The following is a 21646-nucleotide window of genomic DNA, read 5'->3' as shown; positions in this document are numbered from 1 at the left end:
TGTGTGTGTGTGTGTGTGTGTGTGTCTGTGTGTGTGTCTGAGTGTGTGTCTCTGTGTGTGTGTCTCTGTGTGTGTCTGTGTGTGTATGTGTTTCACCTACTTGAATAATATTCATGAACTTGAGGAAAGCATCTTCTTTTGAGGACATGCTATCAGAATTTTATGATCAATTACTCATCAATAAAAACCCATCTCCTTAACAAAGATATTGTTGAAGGAGTAAAGTTACTTTAACTAAAACGCTGGAAGCCTCTCTAAGTCTTTTCCTCTACAGGGTACAACCCTTTCTCCTTTCATAGCCACATATTTCACATCTCTGCTATTTTTCTTTACAAGTTTAAAATCGGGATTTTTTTTTTTTTCATGTGCCAGGCTCAGATCTATATGACCAAATGCACACATATCTAAAAGATCTATTTAAAGTAGCTGGATCCTTTGGAACTATAAGATTGTGATGGAAGACCTTAGTGTGTGCCTAATACTTGACATCAGCAGTAGATGTTTAGTGAGTGAGCCTATGAATGACTGTGTAAATTAATTCATGGTTCTGTACCCTATATGACGCCCTGCTTTAGAATTAAGGCAAACATTATGGATGTAAGCAAGCAGAGAGATGATGAAAACCCTAAGCCCATCTGAGAGAACCTTGTACAACAGTGTTTCACCAGTGATTCCTATGCACAGCCACAGTTTAGAAATGCCACCCCCACAAAACTGTTTCATCTTTGTATTTATAAAACACTATCTTTTCGTGATAGTCAAAATCATTTGAAATTCAAGTTTCATTTTTGCCAAAGCCATGTTTCCTGCTGTAAATTGTCAAAATTCATGTGCTATGAGAATGTTTCTTTAAACTTCATCATTAAATATCATCAGTATGAATTTGAAAAATTATCCTTGCCACACTGGATAAGAAAGGTATTTCTATAGGGATTGAAATTTGTGATCATAGATATGTGGAAAAATCAAACTATTTAAACCAGCTGATCATTTAGTATTTCATATGTTTTAAATATAATTGAGCTGTTGTGAGAAGCTACCATTTTATTCATTTCCCAGAGGTAGACTTTGATTAAAGTTAAATATTAAATCCAGGATGACATAATGATTATGAGTCTGCTTTGTCGCTTATACTAGAAACTACTTCAGTGTAATTAAAAATTGATGTCTTTGCAGAAGCTCATCTCAGAAGTAAAAATGCAGCTGGAAAACCAGGTACACGGTGTCCATTTTAACATCACTGCCATCTGTCCAGATGGGGCCAGAAAGCCAGGCATAAGTGGGTGTGGAAACGTGACAAGCAATGACGAAGTATGTGGCAGTATGTTTTCTTGTTTAAGACAATGTGCTTTCTTGTGGGAAAAAAAACTACTTTAAAAACATTGCTACTAACTATTAGAATCTTGTTTCAACTTTAAATGAGCCTTCCTGTTTATTCTTAAAGTTACGTCTATACATAATTAACTTCTCTCAAATTTTCAAGTTAAAATAAATATGTATTGTGTTAAGTACTTATTAAATACTTGGTAGTAATACATTTTCTGAGAGGTTTTGCCTAATAAAGAAATCACATCCTTCTAAGCAAGTAGTATCTGTAGATGTAATCGTGACAAAGACTTTATAGTTTCAAATCTGTTCATTCTCAGAGTATGAAAGGATGGTACAGTATATAAAAGCTAAGAATCCCAAAATCTTTCATTTTGTGATGCCCAGGAAAAGGAGATAAAGAAATTTGTTAAAAGCAGTCAAATCAGAGGGATGACACCATTTATATAATAACTAAAAAGAGTTGGGGTACCAAGAGAACTCCAGGACCAGATGAAATGGTTATTCTCCAAGAACTGTCACAATAGACTACATCATGTTCTCAGCAGGGGGCCGGGTGGGTGTCACTTTTTCAATATCCCTTACTTCAGCTGTACCTGAATGAGTCAGTGCGAAAACCGGTGCGAAAATCTTGATTCTTTCCTCCTTCTCGTTCTAAGGTTCTGTAGTTTTATTACTCTATCCTGTGTTGGGAAGGATTTTTCAAATGCAAAGTCCTAAAGTTCTAAGATTAATTCAAAGAGAACACTTAAAATATTTTTTTTTCCTCATGGGAACATTAGAAGCTGTGGGTAGTGTGATTGTGCCCACAAGCTGTGTATCTTTAATTAATTATCCTAAGCTTCTAATTCGGCAGTTTCCTCTATAATTTTTCCTTGGATATCGTTCAAAAACAATCATATACTAGTTTATATAAGATTTCTGTTACAGAAAAGGTTTTGAAAATTTTTGTAAAAAAAAAAAAAGAAGCTAAATTCTGAAAAACAAAGTGAGTCTTTGAAGACTCAAACATATAACAATATAACAATGATTTACCTTCCTTAATTTTTTTTCTTTCTTTGACTATGCTCCTTCCAACTATAAACAGCTTATCTCCCATGAAGAGTCAACCAGCCTTCAATTATAGAAGGCCCAAGTTTTATTATACTAGTTTTAATAGTAGTGGCCACTCATTCTACACATCTGTGGATCCTTAAAATTCTTAAGGGCAAAAACAATGTGAGCACAAACTGACACTAACCACACTGATTTTAATGTGACACATTTAAATAAAATGTCTTGCACATGGATGGCTAAATATAGATCTTTTATTTCATGCTACATAATTTCCAACTTAAAAGCCTAGCATTCATTATTTTAGTGTTGGAATTTAATTATTGTAGTGAACTCATATATTACTGTATGTGTATATAAGCTTTTTGATTTTCCGAAGCACCTGAAGCTGAAGTCAGAAAATGTAGATATTAAATCAATCATATTATAGATAACAAGAAATTAAAGAACAAAGAAAAATTGTCAGGAAAATAAACTGTTGTTCTAGAGGGAAAAAAAACATTCCTTGCTAGTCCATTCTTTAGTTCTGGGATGACCCCACAGTAACAAGTGACTTCGGTGTGAGGTCTTGAAGCTGGAGAACAAGTACTGAGCCTCTTTCTCAAGTAACACCAGAGATGGGGTTGTGTTTTCCTCCGCTGAAAAACTGTATATGTATATACTAAAGATCATCTCTGGGTCTTTAACATGGGCCTCTGAAAAGTAAAATACAAATAAATAAAATTGTCCACTTGAGTATTTCAGGGTTCTGACTCAAAAGATAAAAATCCCTTTACTTAGGTTTATTGGTTCCTCATGCCAATTGTTCACTAATCTCGTATGTCCAATTCAGAAAATAGAACATTGATTCAGCAGTTGTCCATGAAATCAGTTACCTAAGTTGACAGACACTTGAGGATGAATGAACACATGGTGATTGACAGGCCATTAGCAATTGTTACTTCCTTTAATTCTAATTAATCAGTTAGGCAAAAATGGAATTAAGTGGGAGTTATGCACTTACCCATTAGATTGCATGCACATGTGATTTAAAAATATTGTTATTATCTCTAAGATGTTCACTGTTGATTTAAATATTATTACTTGATATACTGTTTGCAGTTATCAAAGAATATAAATATATTTCTATTTTCCTTTGAAATTTAGGTTCTTTTCAATGTAACTGTTGTGATGAAAACATGTGATATCATAGGAGGAAAAAACTATGCAATTATCAAACCTATTGGTTTCAATGAAACAACTAAAGTCCACATACACAGCAGCTGCAGTTGCCAGTGTGAGGACCACAGAGGACTCAAAGGACAGTGTGCAGAAGCTGCCCCAGATCCCAAGTGTCCACAGTGTGATGAGAGCAAATGTCATTTTGATGAAGACCAGTTTCCTTCTGAAATGTGCAAGCCACAGGAGGATCAACCTGTTTGCAGTGGCCGAGGTGTTTGCGTCTGTGGGAAATGTTTATGTCACAAAACCAAGCTGGGCAGAGTGTATGGACAGTACTGTGAGAAGGATGACTTCTCCTGTCCCTATCTCCATGGGGATGTGTGTGCTGGTGAGTTGATATACACAGGCAGTTAGAATTCATAATGATATGGGCATATATATTAGTGTATCTTTACATCTGCCACTTAACCCAAAATCAAAATTCAAAACCTCATAGTCTATGAAATTAGGTCATGGCAAGATCATGTTTATATTTTTAGCTTGAGTACAGTAACTATTTTAAAAAATCAAAATCTAGAATGAAATATGGATCTCATGTATCCCTTGATCTTGGAAAGATTTACACAAAAAAGGAAGTTACTGGTAATGGTCGATGTGGTTTTCTAGAAGAATGGTGGGTCTGATTCATTCCAGCACATGGTCCACCTCCTGCTTGCAGAGGATTTTATTTCTGTCAGGATGAGGGGAAGTGAGCTATAAAAATATAATTCCACTCACTGGAAAAATTTTAGAGCACCATTGTAGATAGAATTGTATGTTCGAAGTCATTCAAACCTCACCAGTTTATTTTCGGAAAGCCAACAGTCACAGACTGGACAAAGGAATACATTCTTCAGAGAGAACTGGATTGTTAAGTAATTCAGAAGTTTTGTCCTTCTGGCCACACACAGACCAGATTTTGCAATGAAACAGGATAAGATAAAAATATCAAGATTACTTTTGGTTAATTTATTTCACTGCCACCTACTGGTTACAGTCCAGAAAAACCTATGCAGCCTTTGAAAATTAAAACAAAAATGTAACTTTAAAATAAATTAAACTACCTGTCATTTGAATTCCTTGATTGTTTCTCCATGAAAGGGTAAGTTTACTTATCAAAAAGATCTCTTTTTTGTATGTGCATGTTAGTAACAAAGTATGTGTTAAATTATTGAGAAATGGAAATATTTCATTGTTATAACTGTATGGAAATCAAAGCCCATAAAATGTAACTATTCATGGATAAGTAGAAAGCTTGTTTTAAGTTACAGGAAAACATTATTACAAGTCATCTTTTTATTCTCTTACATATGTAAAATGCTCTGTGTTCTAGACATTTATTCAGTTGTAACTAGAATTGTGGTTAGGAAGGAAGATTACTTCAGAATAAACCCACATTTGCCTATTATATTTTATAGGGAAAATAAATATTTTACAGGGAATAAGAGAATGACATTTCTGGCATCAGTCAGTAGAACTGTCTATGATATACATTGAGAATCTGAGGTTCCACTGTATAATCTCAATGTATTGACCCTGTCTACATGATTTTGACCACACACCCAATGCACACAGAGGCAACTGAGAATGTGCTTTGAATTGCTTGTGTGAGGGCAAGCTGACAAGCATTTTTCCCTACCACTTTCCCTTGGGAATGAAAGCTCATGTTCACAGGTCAGCTGGCTAGGATTCAGCATGCTAGCTACATCAGGAAATGGGATGTGTTCGACATTTGTTTGCCTGGACCTCATTAGTTTTACACTTAGCAAATTGAGCTGAACCAGCAGTAGGCTCTATGGGACAATTAACCTGTTAAGTATTCAGCAATAAGAGAAGGAAGAGGGAGAGGGGAAGAGAGAAGAGACAAGGGGGAGGGGATAGAGGGAAGGGAGAAGGAAGAGAAGAATACTAGGAGATAAAGAGTGAAAAAGAGGAAAGAAAAGGAAGGGTGTTTGGTCTATAATTGGATAAGCTTGAAAATATGTGAAACATACAGTGTACCTCCTTTTGAAGACTTCTACTTCACATTACCATATTAAATTTGGGGCACTTCTTATAGTCTAAAATCCATTTATTAGTGTGTAGCCAAGGTTTTCTCAAGTTAATTGTCTGCATAAATGCCCCTCACGCATGCTCACATGTCTTTGTCTTTTCCACTGTTCGGCCTACATAGAACAGATTAAGCCTGCCCTGATAATATAGTGTTCTAGATAGCATTCTAAGGATGCTAACCTCTTGCATAGTGTTCTAAGGATAAGGGGAATTGTTTCTGCTTCTCACAAGACCTATCTTTAACCATGCCTGAACACAGAGAAGTGTTAGAATGTTTGCCCCATCACCCTGCAAAATATTCCTGGGCCCCTAGCAACAGTGAAGAGGGAAGACTGTGGCAGGCATTGGCCAAATGCTCTTACTTTGCTGATTTGAAGTCAGCCTTTATGGCTTCACTATATTTATCTGTTTCTAATTTAAAACTTGAAAGCAAAATGGCATTTAAGCAGTTGGGCAGCTACCAAAGTAGGGGCTTTCTTTGTACATGTTAGCATTACATATTACTAGGAGAAATCTACTTACAATAGAAGAGTGTTTAAAACACTTCTTCATTCTGGCACTGCTTTGTCAAAACTAGTAGAAACTGATGCTGTTTCCACTCACCGGGCTGTTGCATGTTTCATGAAAATGGGGGAGACCTTACCAACTCTGTAGGCCTGGTGACCTTGATCCCAGTGTGTCTCTGTTGCAGGGCACGGAGAGTGCGAAGGTGGCAGATGCCAGTGCTTTAGTGGCTGGGAAGGGGATCGGTGTCAGTGTCCGTCAGCCTCAGCACAGCACTGTGTCAACTCCAAGGGCCAAGTTTGCAGCGGGAGAGGCACCTGCGTGTGTGGCAGGTGTGAGTGTACTGATCCCAGAAGCATTGGCCGTCTCTGTGAGCACTGCCCAACCTGCCATCTATCCTGCAGTGAAAACTGGTATGACTCCATCTCCAAACGAACAAAGCAATTCTGGCTGACAGCTGGTTTTGCTCTTCGTTCTGCCTTCTTTAATCTTAGTTGCTGAATTCTTAATTACTAGCATACAAAAGTAGCATACAAAAGATGATGATGATGATAAAAAAAAAAGTTAAAAAAAAAAATCCTGAGTGAGAAACTTTAAGAATTGGGCACTGGAATTCCTAATTTTGGCTAGTAAGTTGCATTGGAATACTCAGAACAAATCTATATAAAGTCACTACCATGTTTGGTTGGTTTTTTTAAGAAAATGATTTCTTGAAAACAGGTTGCCAGCTAACCTACCTATTACTATTTGTGTAATGTAAAATAATTTGTTAAAATTCTCTGTGCTTCTAATTAATTGTGAAAGAATTAAGTGATATTTGTAAAGGTAACTAAAATAAAATTTTTGTACTTGGTACATGGCAGTCAGTGAATAAATATCACTCATTATAATTGGATTAAATATCTTAATATTCAACATAAAGAATTCTAGTGCTATGAAGCACTTAGGGGATGCATAAATGGAAAGCCATGTGTTACATAACAAAAAATATTGTTTTGTGTAAAAATATTTTTCAATAACAATCTAAGACTTGCTCATAGAGCACTTGTATAAATGTCAGTGTGCCTCCAGCTTGTTTGCTTAAATTTTTAAAACATACTTTCTTAGATCTCTAATGCAAGTAAGAATTTTAGAAATATACATAGTTATTTAAATCATTTAGAAATATAGCATTTTAATATAATGGTGGGGTTTAGTTATTTATTTGCTAGTGGGGATTGAATCCAGGCTCGTGGACTCAATTGAGTTGAACTGGGTAAATGCTCTACAAAGTAACGTATCCTACCTATTATATTATTATTATTATTATTGTTGTTGTTGTTGTTGTTTATAATTTTATTTTACTTTATAGACATTGTTTTACTCATGCTGACCTTTAGCCCAGGCATTCCTAGGCCATATCATCCTCCTGCCTCAGACTTCATGTATCTGGGATTATTGGCTTTGGCTACCAGGCTTTGCTGATGGGGTTAGTTTCTAATGGGCCTCATCAAAATTTGTCCATTAGTTGTTTATTTTTCACAGGGTTAGGGTTAGGAATATTCAGTCTATTGCCTTTTTAAAGCAGTAATCCTTTCATGTTCCTTGAACAGGAATTGTCTGCAGTGCCTTCACCCTCACAATCTGTCTCAAGCTGTCCTTGATCAGTGTAAAACCTCCTGTGCTGTCATGGAACAGCATCACATGGACCAAACATCAGGTAAGTCTGAGGAGACCCCTGGGGCTGAAGGATCTACCATGAACCTTATTCCTGAAAGAAGGAACAGTGACTTCATATTGATTCCATTGTAAATTATTGGATTCCTTTTTAAAACAACTCTATCACTATGTCACAGATACTAGCAAACAAACAAAAACAAAAGCACACCCTGTTCTAATATGTATATACAGTATTAAGCTGAATCAATAATCCATTTTATAATCTCCCAAAGATGAAATCCTTAAGCGGTTATGCCTCCCTGTTCATTCGCACAGCTCTATGGGCTGCCTGCCTCTACCAAGCACCATGGAAATGAATTATCTAGAAGGACTTACATGAGCCAAAAATATAAGTTCCCTGTGTAGAATAATTTCACTAAGAGCTCAGGAGCTATAGTTTTCCTATATAACCTAAATTTGCTTCTTCTGCTCACCCTTCGCATATCTAGCAAAACTTTATTCTCCTGTTTCAGGTAAAATGCTAAGATTTCAAGTGATCATCTGCTGTTGTATACCTACGGTTATGAGTCTGGGGTGTAGCTCTGTTGGTAGAGCACTCGCCTGGCATAGGTAAAGCCTGTGTGCAATTCCCAGCACTGTATGAAGCTAGGCATCATGTGACATACGAGAACCTGGGAGTTGGTCCCCAGAGATCATAAGTTCAAGGTCAGCCTCAGATACATGGGGAGTTCAAGGCTACCCTGAGCTATGTAAAATCCTGCCTCTTAAAAGGGGAAGAAAAGAAAAACAAAAACAGAAAAGTGAAAAGAAAAAATATAACTTTGAAGTGAATAATTCTGAATTTGACACAATGGAAAGAATGTGTTACTTTTAAGCTAAAAACCTTGGTCTAAAATATAGTAAATTAAGAAATGTAAGCACTTCTGCAAAATTTCTGTGAACCCATACCTCATATACAAAATAGAGGATAAAAGGTATATTGAATAAAAGGTGTATTTAGTACCTCAAGTCAAAGAGGATATATAATGGGAAAGATGTGAGAGCTATGCTCAAAAACTACTTTTAAACAAAAATTTACTGGAGCACTCCGAAAAGAACTCAAAACACACTTTGCCCAGGTCTAAGCTGTAAAACCACCTGTGAAATACAAGCTATACTTGCAGTCTGATCTTTGGAAACGTTCCTTTTGATTCTACTATTTCAAGAAATAGAAAACCCAGCCCCAGAGAAATAGCAGAGTAGAAATGTCCTGTACATCTTAGTTTCCCATATTTCATTCCCTTAACCCACAGTGAATTTGGCTCAGAAAAGAGTCCCATGTGCTGCCAGCTCAGGCTGCAGCAATCTCTCCAGAAAGCCAAGTGCCTTTCTAATAAAGAGGGCCCCTACATATCATTAATTAAGTTAAGTAAACACTACTCTGACTTAAGTGTTGCTGCAAGCATTGTTCCCTTAAAACGCCTTAGAAAAAGACCTAGCCTGACCTCAGCTAAGAAAGGCATGACCAGAGGCAGATGTTGGACCATCATAACAACACTGGGGAAAATGAATACAGACTTGAACCCTCAGTGGGTCCTCTGGCTAACACATTCATAATATTTCTGAAATGTATCAGAAACTACAAGACTTCCCTCCCCTTGACAACAATTATGCAAGGAAAGGAAAAGGGCATTTGTTAGGCACCTTAATTATTTGTCCTCTCAGCCACTCTTACAGGGTCTTCTTTCAGTCTCTCTGGCTAAACTCCCATCAGGCAAAAAGCCAGGAGAGGGATCAAGCCACGTGCCCCTCTAAGGATTGGCTTAGCTGATGGAGTAGACTAAGTCAGCCAAGGGATATCACAATCTGTCAGGACATAAGCTATGAGGGTCACTAACCTGAAGGCAAGCAGCTGCAAAAGATCAAATAGCACCACCTTTGGACATACACTTTGTATTCGGTCCTCATAATATATTTAACAAGGAAGCATTGTACCAAACTGGCATCTGTTGTTCCCATTTCAATGAATAGAAATGGGTGTGTTTTTGACCTCCTCAAAGTCTTTTGTCACCAATCACAAACAATGCTCTCTATTAAGTCCACCTAGTTGTAGAAGATCCTTTGCCCCCATTATTGAAACCTTGCCTCATTTAAGAGGCATGCTGGGTTAGCATTGAGCTTTGGAGTCAGAATCAGCTATGCCTGGATGCTACTATGCTCATGGCCTTGGCACATCCTCTTTCTAGATGCTCTTTCCTAGGCAACTGCAGCATTCAGACCAGGTCCCTGAAGCATGCAAAATGGGTGGAGAAACACATGCTTCAGTCCAGGAAGTGTTTTATGAATCTGGGGCAGCTCGTGAGCTCTGTGGAATACCCACTATTGTGCAACCATATTCCTCAGAGACTAGAGTAGACCTCAGGCAAGCATAGAGCTTATACAGATTTTTCCAGTGAGAGTTTGCCAGAGATCTGGTACTAAAACAAAGGTCTAGCGTGTTCCCTCTCCTAACACAGCTTTTCTTTCTTCAGCCAGTGATTATTGTTCGTGGAAGAACACATAATGAATTTGTGGAGGCAAACAGACTAGATTAGTGAAGTTAATTAGTAAAAAGTGAGATGAGAGATTTGGGTATTGTCCAAGATGCAACACTCCTACTTCTCATAGTCATGATGTCTAATAATAATGTCTAATAATAATGAAATCTTACACCAGGGTCTAGAGGAAATATTTATTTCCCTATTAGAGTAGTATTGAGTTCGCTTCTGCAGATGTTTACTTTAGTTTCCATTACTCTGAGCAATAAAGGAGGAGAAAGCATAAAAGGAAAAACACATGCTAAATGCTTGGGGCTGCTCAATATCCTCTTTAAATCATGTTTTCCACATAGTGCTGAACTATACACACCACTATAGCTCTCTCAGTCACTGATCTAAACAAACTTACATGTGGATAAGAGATTTTGACATAGCAAGCTACAAAAAAAATGAAATATTTTAATTGTGAATGTTCTCCAAAGAAGGGTTCACTGTTTCGAGTAATCAGTAATATAGCCTCCTATTTTGAAAAGAGAGACTTGTAAATAAGCCTGTTTCTATTATAAGAATGTAAAATATATTTATTTGACAGAAAACTTTCATTTACTTTTAAATTTTTTTAACCCATTAACTTGTTTCCTTTCTTGCAGAATGTTTATCTGGCCCAAGCTATCTGCGAATATTTTTCATCATATTCATAGTCACATTCTTGATCGGGTTGCTCAAAGTTCTTATTATTAGACAGGTGATACTACAATGGAATAGTAATAAAATAAAGTCCTCATCAGATTACAGAATGTCTGCTTCCAAAAAGGTTGGTGAACTCAGAGGACAGTTATATGTTACTGTCCACTTCTAACACTCAGCTCTGTTACTAATCCTAATATTTCTTCTCCATCAAGGATAAACTGATTCTGCAAAGTGTTTGCACGAGGGCTGTGACCTACCGACGAGAAAAGCCTGAGGAAATAAAAATGGATATCAGCAAACTAAATGCTCAGGAGGCCTTCAGGTGCAACTTCTAAATAAGATCAACAAACAAACAAAAACTGTTGGAAGCTGGATGTTTTTACACAATTTATTCTAGCAAGTATAATATAAAGTCACAGGAGAAGACAAATTATATTGAAGAGTGTGCCATGAAGACTGGCAAGTGTCTTCACAACCGTATGACTCACTCAGCTGCTGAAGTTTTCAGTGAACTATGTGTCTTACTACTGTTGGAGACTAGTGTTGTAGCACTTTATTGTAATATATAACTTATTTAGATCAACGTAGAATGTAGATCATCTGGAAAGCACTGATTACACTTTACAGGTACCTGTCAGCTCTGCGCTTCGCAGACAAACACAAGGCTATGGAGCAGGTTGCATGGTGTCACCACCACAGAGTGGTGATCCTTTTGTACAACCTGCTGATGAAAAGCATCCAGGAGTAGTTGAAAGCAGTCAACCACACCCAACAACTGGCATTGTCGAGCTGTGTACGACCAGCTGAGTAAGGGTTAGGGTTTCATTTCAGTTGGGGTGGATAGATAAACTTTAAGCTGAGTAAGGATTAGGGTTTCGTTTCAGTTGGGGTGAATAGATAAACTTTAATCTAAGCGATGTTGCTTTTGAAGCTGTGCAGTTTTGTGCATGCACGGGTCTGTTTTCTTCTCCTTTGAAGCTGCGTGGCTTTGTGCATGTACAAGTCTGCTTTCTTCTCTTTTACAAAATGGATCTTGACTCCAAGATCTTCTCCTTTTTGCATTTAAATTCTGTTTTTCTTCCTTTGGAATAAGTTTATAATGTCACAAATGACTGGATTAAATAAGTGCTAAGTTACTACTGCCATAGAAACCTATATGACAATGTCACTTTATTAGAATACTGGTTTTAAAGCTGAATGTTAATAAGGGTCACTGTAAGGTGATATCTAAGTCCATAGCTTCTTTGTCTGAAGACAGTTTATATTTTCTTACCTGTCAAACTGGATGGATTGTTTCACTCTGTCATTGATCTGACCTGTAGCCTGAAATCCACAAGGTGTCTACAAAACTGCTTCAAGCAGAGTACCCTCTTTTCTGAGTATGTTCTCTTGATTTTTACTCCAAGATGATGTCAACAGTTTTTGAATGGAAATCTATATTACTCTTGTCCTCCTGTGTTCCCTAAGGGCATTCCTCGAATCCCAACCCTACTCATGAGAATTCACAAAGTTATAAAATTGGACAAATGAGGGTAATATCTTGGAAACAAGCTAATCCCCACTTTCTGTTAGCCGGGAAATGGAGGCTCAGAAAATTAAAACGATTTTACAAAAACACAGATGCAGTGGAATGACAGTGTCAGAGAAGAGCTGCCTTCCCATTACAGGACAGCATTGGACAATAATACACTACCTCTTGAATCTGTAAAATATCCATGGCAAAATTTAAAATATGATTTATTTAAGTCTTGAATATTTTTCTTGAGAATATTTCAAAGCAAAGTAGAAAAGGGTACTGTGCATAAGCAGCTTCTAGTTTTTCCCATTAGCCACCTTCTGATAAGGCTTTGGTGCAACCCTTCCTTCCAAGAGCAAGCCTCCTGGAGCTGGTCATGCTTTGATCCAGAGGCTCCTGACTTGAATTCTAAATTCTAACTGTCCTTTGTGTAGCAAGTGTCTCACCTTTGACAATAGGGGAATCTAAAGAGTGTCTCTCCTCAGTTTGCTGCTCTCCAGCACTTGAAAGTTATTAGATATTAGCATGTTGATGAAGACTAGCCTCCATTAGATATTATACTCTGGGGGGCTGGAAAGCCTGTAAATTATTCTCTAGTCAGCAAACATGATGTGTCCCTTAGCAGAGCTATGGCAATGCTCTTGACTTGAGTGTTTACTCAAGTCGAGATGGGCATTGTCAAAATACTGTGACTGCACCTAAAGAAACTGTGCTCACTAAAGCTGATGTGAAAATCCTACTATGCTGCTCAGAATAGGATCCTTTTATAAATATACAAATTAATGGATGCTTGGCAGTCCCTTCCCCCAAAGGAAGATATCCATTAATTAAATGCTAACAACTCAAAAGTGAGCAGTGTTTATGAACAATGATTTCCACATGAAATGAGTAAAAGAGCATAATCAAAGAGAAGCCTTGAAAAACAATGATTTGTACATTATTAGGCCCTCACTAGTTTGCACTAATTTTAGGACTGACCAAGGCTGTTGCCATGGGAAAGATGAATTTCCTTGCCAAGAATTCAGTGCTGGATGATAATATGTACTTACATGTGGAATGTCTTGTAGCCTTTCTTTCTCTTCTTTTTGTTAACTTAAAAAGCTAATTTTTAAAAGATTGTAGGGCTTATATTTTACTTGAATAATTGTTCTGTTTAATAGTTTGCGAGAAGAGAATTAATATTTACTAGGTAGAATTAATTAACAGGTAAGGGGAAACAGGGTATTCTTAGATTAAATAATTTATGTATTTTTAGACTATTTTCAAATGCTATGACCACATGAGTCTTTTGAGTTGTTGGTAGTAAATGCAATTAATTGAATTTTAAATTGTTAGCAAAATGAATAACTTGAGTGATAATTTTTTTGGCCTGTCAGCATTTTGTTCCCTGGTGTGTAATTATTCAAAAATGTCCCATATTTCCACTACATAAGCAACTATATACAAGTTATTTCTTCTGAGACATTTTTACACTGCAGTAAACATGTATTTATAAACATTTGATATAATTTTTAGGTATTTTCTACTATTTATTAAGCCATATCCATTCTCTAAGAGACATGTTCAATTTAACTTAGTTTATAAAAATAAAAAAATTAGGTATCTCTTGGGGCAAATTTTTCAAAATTGACAAATTAAAATTGTGTATATATCAAATGCAAAACTGCCAAAGGATAAAATTCAAATATCTTTTAATATTTAATAAACCTCCATTAAGGATATTCTTTTATATATCAACAGACATCTGTGATACACTGAAATCATTTATTCTTGCTAGATTATGAATGTTTTTCTCAGAATTATATTTCTTCTGGCACTTGGTAGTCTAGCTTATACTCAATGACCCTTCCTTCCTTCCTGTCTCCTGTTTGTCCCACCCACATTTCTCTAGAAATTGCCCATGAGCTTCAAACCAATAAACCTAATTTTGAAAAATAACAGCTTAACAATATAACTAAGTTCTTCATTTCCAAAGATCTCTTATTAATGTCAGCACTCTTTTGAACAAATATAGCCCCTCTGAAAACAAAGAATTTTACATTTTCACAACGTTGTGATTTATGTTTTGTAAAGGTAGCAACTCACTAGGAAGTTCAATGGTATACATACTGTGTTCTCTTTGTTTACTCTTGAGACTTAGTTTACAGCTATCCTTATGTCCTTATGACTGTAAAAACATCATTTTATGTAATGCAAACGTTTTCAAAGGAATAGCACTAGTATTCCTTCAAATCCTTTCCTTTTCATCTTCCATAATCCCTGCATGGCAAATTAGTTGTGGATAATTGATTAGACATACCGACTGTGTGTCTTGCTGATTCTAGAAGACTTTTTTTTCAATTTAGCATCCCCCAAATTGTGACAACTCTTGAAATTGTCATCTGCAGTGTAGTGTTTAAAGTGGTGTTGAGACAAACACTACAGTAATTAAATATTCATGAATGCAGTATAAATGTTCCATATAAATGTTTATGAATTCGTTTGTGATGACATGTAAAGCCAGTTTTTAATACAGCTGAACCACATACTACTCAATGCAAACCTAACTGGCTATTAGCTCAGATCCTTTGAATCTTTGAGTTACAAAAGCTCTTTCAGGCTCCCATTTATACTATCTGCTAACAGCAGTGATTTAGGCAAACAAGTTAACTAATAAAGTGTGGCGTTTCTTGAGCTTTCATTTAAGGATCATTAGCATTCCCATCCCTATCAAAGGAATTGTTTAAAATGATCATCTCACTTTTAAATAAGTTAACTGGAAAAAAGATTACATGAAAACATCATAGTTAGATTTCACAGCACTTTGTAAGTTTGATGCCAGTTGCCAGAGACGAAAATGATGTGACCACCTGGTCTGAAAAGATTTCCTCTGAGATCTCACAACTTTCTCATTTCTCCTTATCCTTTACTTTCTTTTGATGTTTTCTTTGGCTCAAGTAACTTTCCCTCTACAGCCCATGTGATGACTGTTATTAAAAAAAAAAAAAAAAACTGCAGTTAAAATATAGTACTTTATGTGAAACAATTGTTCAACTCTTTAGGCAGCTTTTGATCAAATATGTGAGAGTGATAACACTACTCTGTCTACCTGAAATACCTTCCTGTATAAAATGTATCTTTGTAAGCTAACTCTTTCAACCAGGTGTCTATTCTTCACAACCAATGTCAGTACAACTGTGTGACTCATCAGTATAAGAGGAAAAAAAAAAAAAAAGAACACTGCAATTATCAAGGATAGAAATGTGATTTCTGTAGAGAACTTTACCAACTTTACACATATAAATGTGATTCTGAAAACATGTCTGCACAATGACAAGTATGGTACACAGATTTTTATTGAAATATAAAACTATTTTCATTCTAAATTTTAAGAACATACCAATTTGCACATGATAATATAGAAATTCATTTTTTTATATATTTAACATATGTTTAAGGCTATTTTACATGTACTACCTTCTTTATGAAGGTTTGTAAATCTTTGCAAAAGCAATTAGACATGTTTTAAAATCAATAACAGTCTTTGACTTAACAAATAATGCCTTTGTAAAAACATTTAATATAGAATGTATTTTTAAATCAAGATATTTGAATATAAAATAGTTCAAAGAAAAACAAATTCTTCATGAACACATTTTATGTTGTTTCTGACTTTGATTGTATGAAAGGTGAAATTGCCTTAAAGACAGAAGATTGGTAAATATGACAATTTCACATACTATACTATGAATCTCTTTGTATAACTGGTTGACTACTAACTTCTCTTTTATGTATTTATTAAAAGCTGACACTGTAGATTGTTGTGAGATGTTTATTTTTCTAACAGAGCTTATAACAGTTGTGACACAGCATTTAATTGATATACCAGTCTGTTTAAATGTAGGTGTTAATCTATATAAAATTCTATGTTTTAAAATAAAACTTTAAAGATCTAATAAAAACATAAAGAATACATAAAATTGTTCTTTATTTTTCATGTGCTTCATGATCCTCCAAGCCTTGGGAAACAGTACTGACAAGGGAGAGAATGTGGCAGTAATCACAAGCTGTCACTAAAAGAGAACACTGAATAATTTTAAAAGCCACTGTCTTTAGGCTATGAGGACCACCTAGGAAGAGTTGTGACATCCTACCCTTGCCCCTTTAGGTGGTACCTAATAATGGAAACAGAAAGAATAATCTAATGACAAAATATTTAAAAATTAGTCAATTTTAGAACTGGCATCCTCTACCTTCAAGACTTTTCTACTATCAGATACAGAACACATTTGACACAAATACCACACTACTAATACCCAATTACTCATTTTAGAATGTCATTATTAAGCAACTGAAATTTGCTAAAAAGTGTTCTAGCTTTCTTTCCTTTTAACACAAGGGAAAGAATAAAACAGAACAATGAAGCATGTATTAAATACTAAATAAAACAGAGACTTTATTCTTAAGATGCTCCTAACAATTTGGAGAGGGTGTGTAAAGTTCAGAAAGAAACTAACTAGAAAGCCTGTCTTACAAGCTTCATTTTTGAGAATTCATCCCAGTTGTGACTACACCTTATCTTTGAGGGTCAGAGTACTTCCCACCCTGTTTTAGTCATATAATCTTCAATATATTAAAGTTCAATATAGAGTATACTGAAATTTCCTTTACAGCCAAAACTAGATACAGTGGAAATGAAAGAGGAAGTGATGTGTGTAAATATAGTTTCACTTTCTCTTTCCTCTTTCCATTGTCTAGGAAAACTAGAGAAAACTGCCATGGCATAGAAACCATGTCCTGAGACTGGTAAATAGCTTCCTCTTTACCTAACAGTGCTCACCTCACTGATCCCTGGCAGGTCAACTGTGGAGTTATACCATTTGGCATGACAGCAGATAACCTGTACTCTACTAATTGATTCATATGTATAATTGTCTCCCTGAGAACCTTCAGTGACATAAATATTATTTTCTCTAATTATGCAAAGAAGAAAAATGAATCTTCCAAGAAGACTCAGGAACTTATAAAAATGTATCAAGCTAATAAATGTTCAAGCCAGAAAAGTCTACGATACTCAGGTCAACTTTTCATTCCACAAGTGACTGTCCACATGTATTCTGAGAGTAATAAACAAGTTCAGCTATCAGAGGCTCCTTTGTCCCTGTACTCCTGTACAAGACATGCAGTAAATAAAACAGAAGAGCTGATGTGTGTGAACAAATGCTACATGGAAATAAAGGGCAACTGAAATGCTATATATACTAAGGTGCCATAAGTAAGAGAGAACAGAAGAACCACGTAGAATCATCTGACCTCACAGGAAAATGAGTGGACAATGGAGAAGGGGAGAATCAAGGGAGACCTGGAAAATGGTAAAGCATGACCACAAGGAAGATAGAGTGATGCTAGGATAATGAAAATCAATGACCTACCATTCCCAGGTTATGAAGAACTTAGTGTGAAGGATTGGCCAAATTATGCTGACTAGGAAGTTGTCATGCTCAAGATTTTATACCAAAAAGCACGTGTACACATATGCATGAAGACCAGATGGCAACATCAGATATCTCAGGTATTATTCCTCTGGTGCCATCAGTCTTTCATTTGAGAAAGGGTCTTTCACTAGCCTGGAGCTCACTGGATAGGCAAGCCATCAGGCCTCAAGGATCTGCCTATCTCCCTTTCCTGGCACTGTGATAAGTGCATGCAACCACACGTTTTTTCTTAAGGTGGTCTCTGGGAGTTGAACTCAGATCTTCTTGTTCACAGGACAAGTACTTTACTGACTGAGCTGGTCACTCCCAGCTTAAAACTCTGCTTAATAGGTCAACTGTGCTCTGATCATGTTCATGAAGAAAAGAATAAACAAGGTAAGATATCAGATATCAAGCCTCAGTATTCAGCAAAAGAAAATCAGTTGTTTTTAGTGGGAAAGACTTGTCCATTTTTTAACAAAAATAAAAGAAGCCAGAGTAGAAACATTTATGTTGGGAAGGTTTGGGTGAATTAAAACATGATATGGGGGTGGCCATTTAAAACTGTGACAAACTGGAGTCCATATAAAGAGCCCAGTTTTTCCAAGAGAAAGTAAAGATCCAAATAAAAGTGCAAAAAGAAGGACTATTGGTTACTAAAGAGAATGTCAAGAAAGCTTGGGAACTGAGTTGGTCTAGGCGATAAAGGAGTTTCTCCAAGAGAACTCTAATGTCAGCTCCAATAATCGCTCCTGGCATCTGTCCAAACTGGATCAAACTCCCAGACTGGTCTCACAAACCACATTATTCTTGCCAATCCTTGACTTGCAGACTAAATTCTCACATTATCAAAATATTTGGCCAGACCAAACTAAAGCAGGAAATTTTTAAACCACGTCAATGATCACACTTTCAACAATTCATTTAAAAAATAAATCTAATCAAAAGAACAGCAATATGTATTTCAAATATTGTGGTCATATTTACAAGCCATCATGCACTGTATGAGAAAAACAAATGCACCTGTGTATTGAACTGGGTCCCCTGCAGCACCTTGAAGTTATTGCACCAGGACCAGGCCTGTTCAGACCTCTTCTGGCCTTATTCAGACAAGCTCTCAAACCAGACTGGGAAGAGAAAAACTCTTTATTGGGCAAATCATACTATGTGCTACATAGTTATAAACATAAAATCACTGTAATCACCACTAAAATAATAATAACCTACTTGAGAAAAATTTTCCATATTAAATGCATTGTAATCTGCGAACCCCTGGTGTTCACAGAGGAACCCCTGGGCCAGCAGTAGCATCAAGGGAAGGTCATCTGTTGACAATGAAACTTCTGGTATCTGTCTTGGCTAGTATTCTATTACTGTAAAGAGACACCCTGACCATGCTAACCTTTGTGTGTGTGTGTGTGTGTGTGTGTGTGTGTGTGTGTGTTATGAGATAGGGTTTCTGTGTGTAGCCCTGGCTACCCTAGGACTCACTCTGTAGACCAGACTGGCCTCAAACTCAGAGATCCACCTGTCTCTGTCTCCCTGTTCTAGGATTAAAGGCACATGCCACCATTGCCTGGCAACTATGGCAACTCTTATAAAGGAAAACATTGGGGATAGATTACAGCTTCAGAGGTTTAGTCCATTATCCTCATGGCAGAAAGCATGGTGGCAAACAGGCTAATATGGTGCTGGAGAGGTATCTGTGTGTTCTATATCTGGATCGGCAGACAGCAAGAAAAGAAAAGAGGGCCTAGGCCAGCGGCTTCGCGGCTGGTCGAACGTCCGCGCAGCTTCTCTCGCTTCCCGTCCGCTGTGGCCGGGAGAGGGGAGGCCTTCCGGAGCCATGGAGGACGAGGTGGTTCGCATTGCCAAGAAGATGGACAAAATGGTGCAGAAGAAGGATGCGGCTGGTGCATTGGATTTGCTGAAAGAGCTTAAGAATATTCCCATGACCCTGGAATTGCTACAGTCCACGAGAATTGGAATGTCTGTCAATGCTATTCGCAAACATAGTACAGATGAAGAAGTCACATCTCTAGCCAAATCTCTCATCAAATCCTGGAAAAAATTATTAGATGGACCATCAACTGATAAAGACCCTGAAGAAAAGAAAAAAGAACCTGCAATTTCATCACAGAATAGCCCTGAAGCAAGAGAAGAAAGTAGTTCCAGCAGCAATGTAAGCAGCAGGAAGGATGAGACAAATGCTCGAGATACTTACGTTTCATCTTTTCCTCGGGCACCAAGCACTTCTGATTCTGTGCGATTAAAATGTAGGGAGATGCTTGCTGCAGCTCTTCGGACAGGAGATGATTATGTTGCTATTGGAGCTGATGAAGAAGAACTGGGATCTCAGATTGAGGAAGCTATATATCAAGAAATAAGGAATACAGATATGAAATACAAAAACAGAGTACGAAGTAGGATATCAAATCTTAAAGATGAAAAGAATCCAGATTTAAGGAAAAATGTGCTGTGTGGGAATATTCCTCCTGACCTATTTGCTAGAATGACAGCAGAGGAAATGGCTAGTGATGAGCTCAAAGAGATGAGGAAAAACCTGACCAAAGAAGCCATCAGGGAGCATCAGATGGCCAAGACTGGTGGGACTCAGACTGACTTGTTCACTTGTGGCAAATGTAAAAAGAAGAACTGCACTTACACACAGGTGCAAACTCGTAGTGCTGATGAACCAATGACAACATTTGTTGTATGTAATGAATGTGGAAATCGGTGGAAGTTCTGTTGAGTTATGAAGAATTGGCAAAGTATCTGGACCATTAAGAAAAACTAATTTTGTAATTAGCTTTAAAATTAAGCCAGGCAACTCATTTACCTGCAAGTGAAATTTGTAAACAACATACATCTCATGAGTTGGTCTTTGTTGTTCACCTGACAGTCTTTCTTAAATGCCTTCTGTGGTCTCAGATCAGCTGGGAGACCATAAAATAATTATATAATGTGTTGNTTTGTTTTTCTTTTTTATAAGTTGATATTGCATTTTATTAAATATTAACTTTTTATAGCCTAGAACACAAAAATTCTGTTGATCTGTTAGTGCATAAAGATAAATTGCTGGGCTGGTGAGGTGGCTCAGCGGTTAAGAGCACCAACTGCTCTTCCAGANGTCCTGAGTTCAATTCCCAGCAACTATATGGTGGCTCACAACCATCTGTAATGAGATCGTCTGCCTTCTTCTGGTGTGTCTGAAGACAGCTACAGTGTACTCATATCCATAAAATAAACCTTTAAAAAAAAAGAAAAAGATAAATTGCTTTTCTCGTTGTTATGTACGTAAACATGTTAAAGGAAGAGACAAGGCATAATGTAAATTTTAGAGTTACCAAATANAGTTTGTATTCCAGTACTACGTGGCCAGCTTATCAAAGTTGTGCACACAATTTGAACTAGCATATTACTTTACTCNTAATTACTGTGCTCACAAAGCCTNGGATCCTTGGATCTCTTGCATCTGTGACTAACCACAGTGATCATTTCTTTTATTTCTCATACATATGTATTACCATTTTTTAATAGATTTTACTTTGAAAACTGACTTGGTTGCCATCAATTTATTTTATTTGACTTTGTGCTATATTTTAGTTTTACAGAACTCTGTTATTATTTCCTAAGCTTTTCATAAAGTCCACCACAGGCATACTTCTGATGAATTT

General features: G+C 36.6%; 1 protein-coding gene and 1 pseudogene across 2 annotated transcripts in view; both read left to right on the top strand.

Annotated features, from left to right (window-relative positions):
• The window catches only part of Itgb8 (integrin subunit beta 8), a 78511-nt gene extending 62781 nt beyond the window's left edge, over nt 1-15730 (top strand). Inside the window, exons 9-14 of the mRNA XM_021201976.2 lie at nt 1177-1311; nt 3526-3928; nt 6323-6548; nt 7728-7834; nt 10961-11124; nt 11213-15730. Of these exons, the coding sequence (XP_021057635.1) occupies nt 1177-1311; nt 3526-3928; nt 6323-6548; nt 7728-7834; nt 10961-11124; nt 11213-11335 (1158 nt within the window). The 3' untranslated portion in view covers nt 11336-15730. The remainder of the gene's footprint in view (nt 1-1176; nt 1312-3525; nt 3929-6322; nt 6549-7727; nt 7835-10960; nt 11125-11212) is intronic.
• Nucleotides 15731-19725: 3995 nt separating this feature from the next.
• Nucleotides 19726-21116, top strand: LOC110324528 (annotated as a pseudogene). Its single transcript, XR_003844242.1, has one exon. The product of XR_003844242.1 is annotated as a transcription elongation factor A protein 1 pseudogene (transcript).
• The last annotated feature ends 530 nt before the right edge of the window (nt 21117-21646 follow it).

This window comes from Mus pahari, chromosome 7, assembly GCF_900095145.1.
Source record: "Mus pahari chromosome 7, PAHARI_EIJ_v1.1, whole genome shotgun sequence".
Classification (NCBI taxonomy): Eukaryota; Metazoa; Chordata; class Mammalia; order Rodentia; family Muridae; genus Mus; species Mus pahari.
The sequence above is the reverse complement of the archived record's forward strand: the minus strand, read 5'-3'. Positions and strand labels throughout refer to the sequence as shown.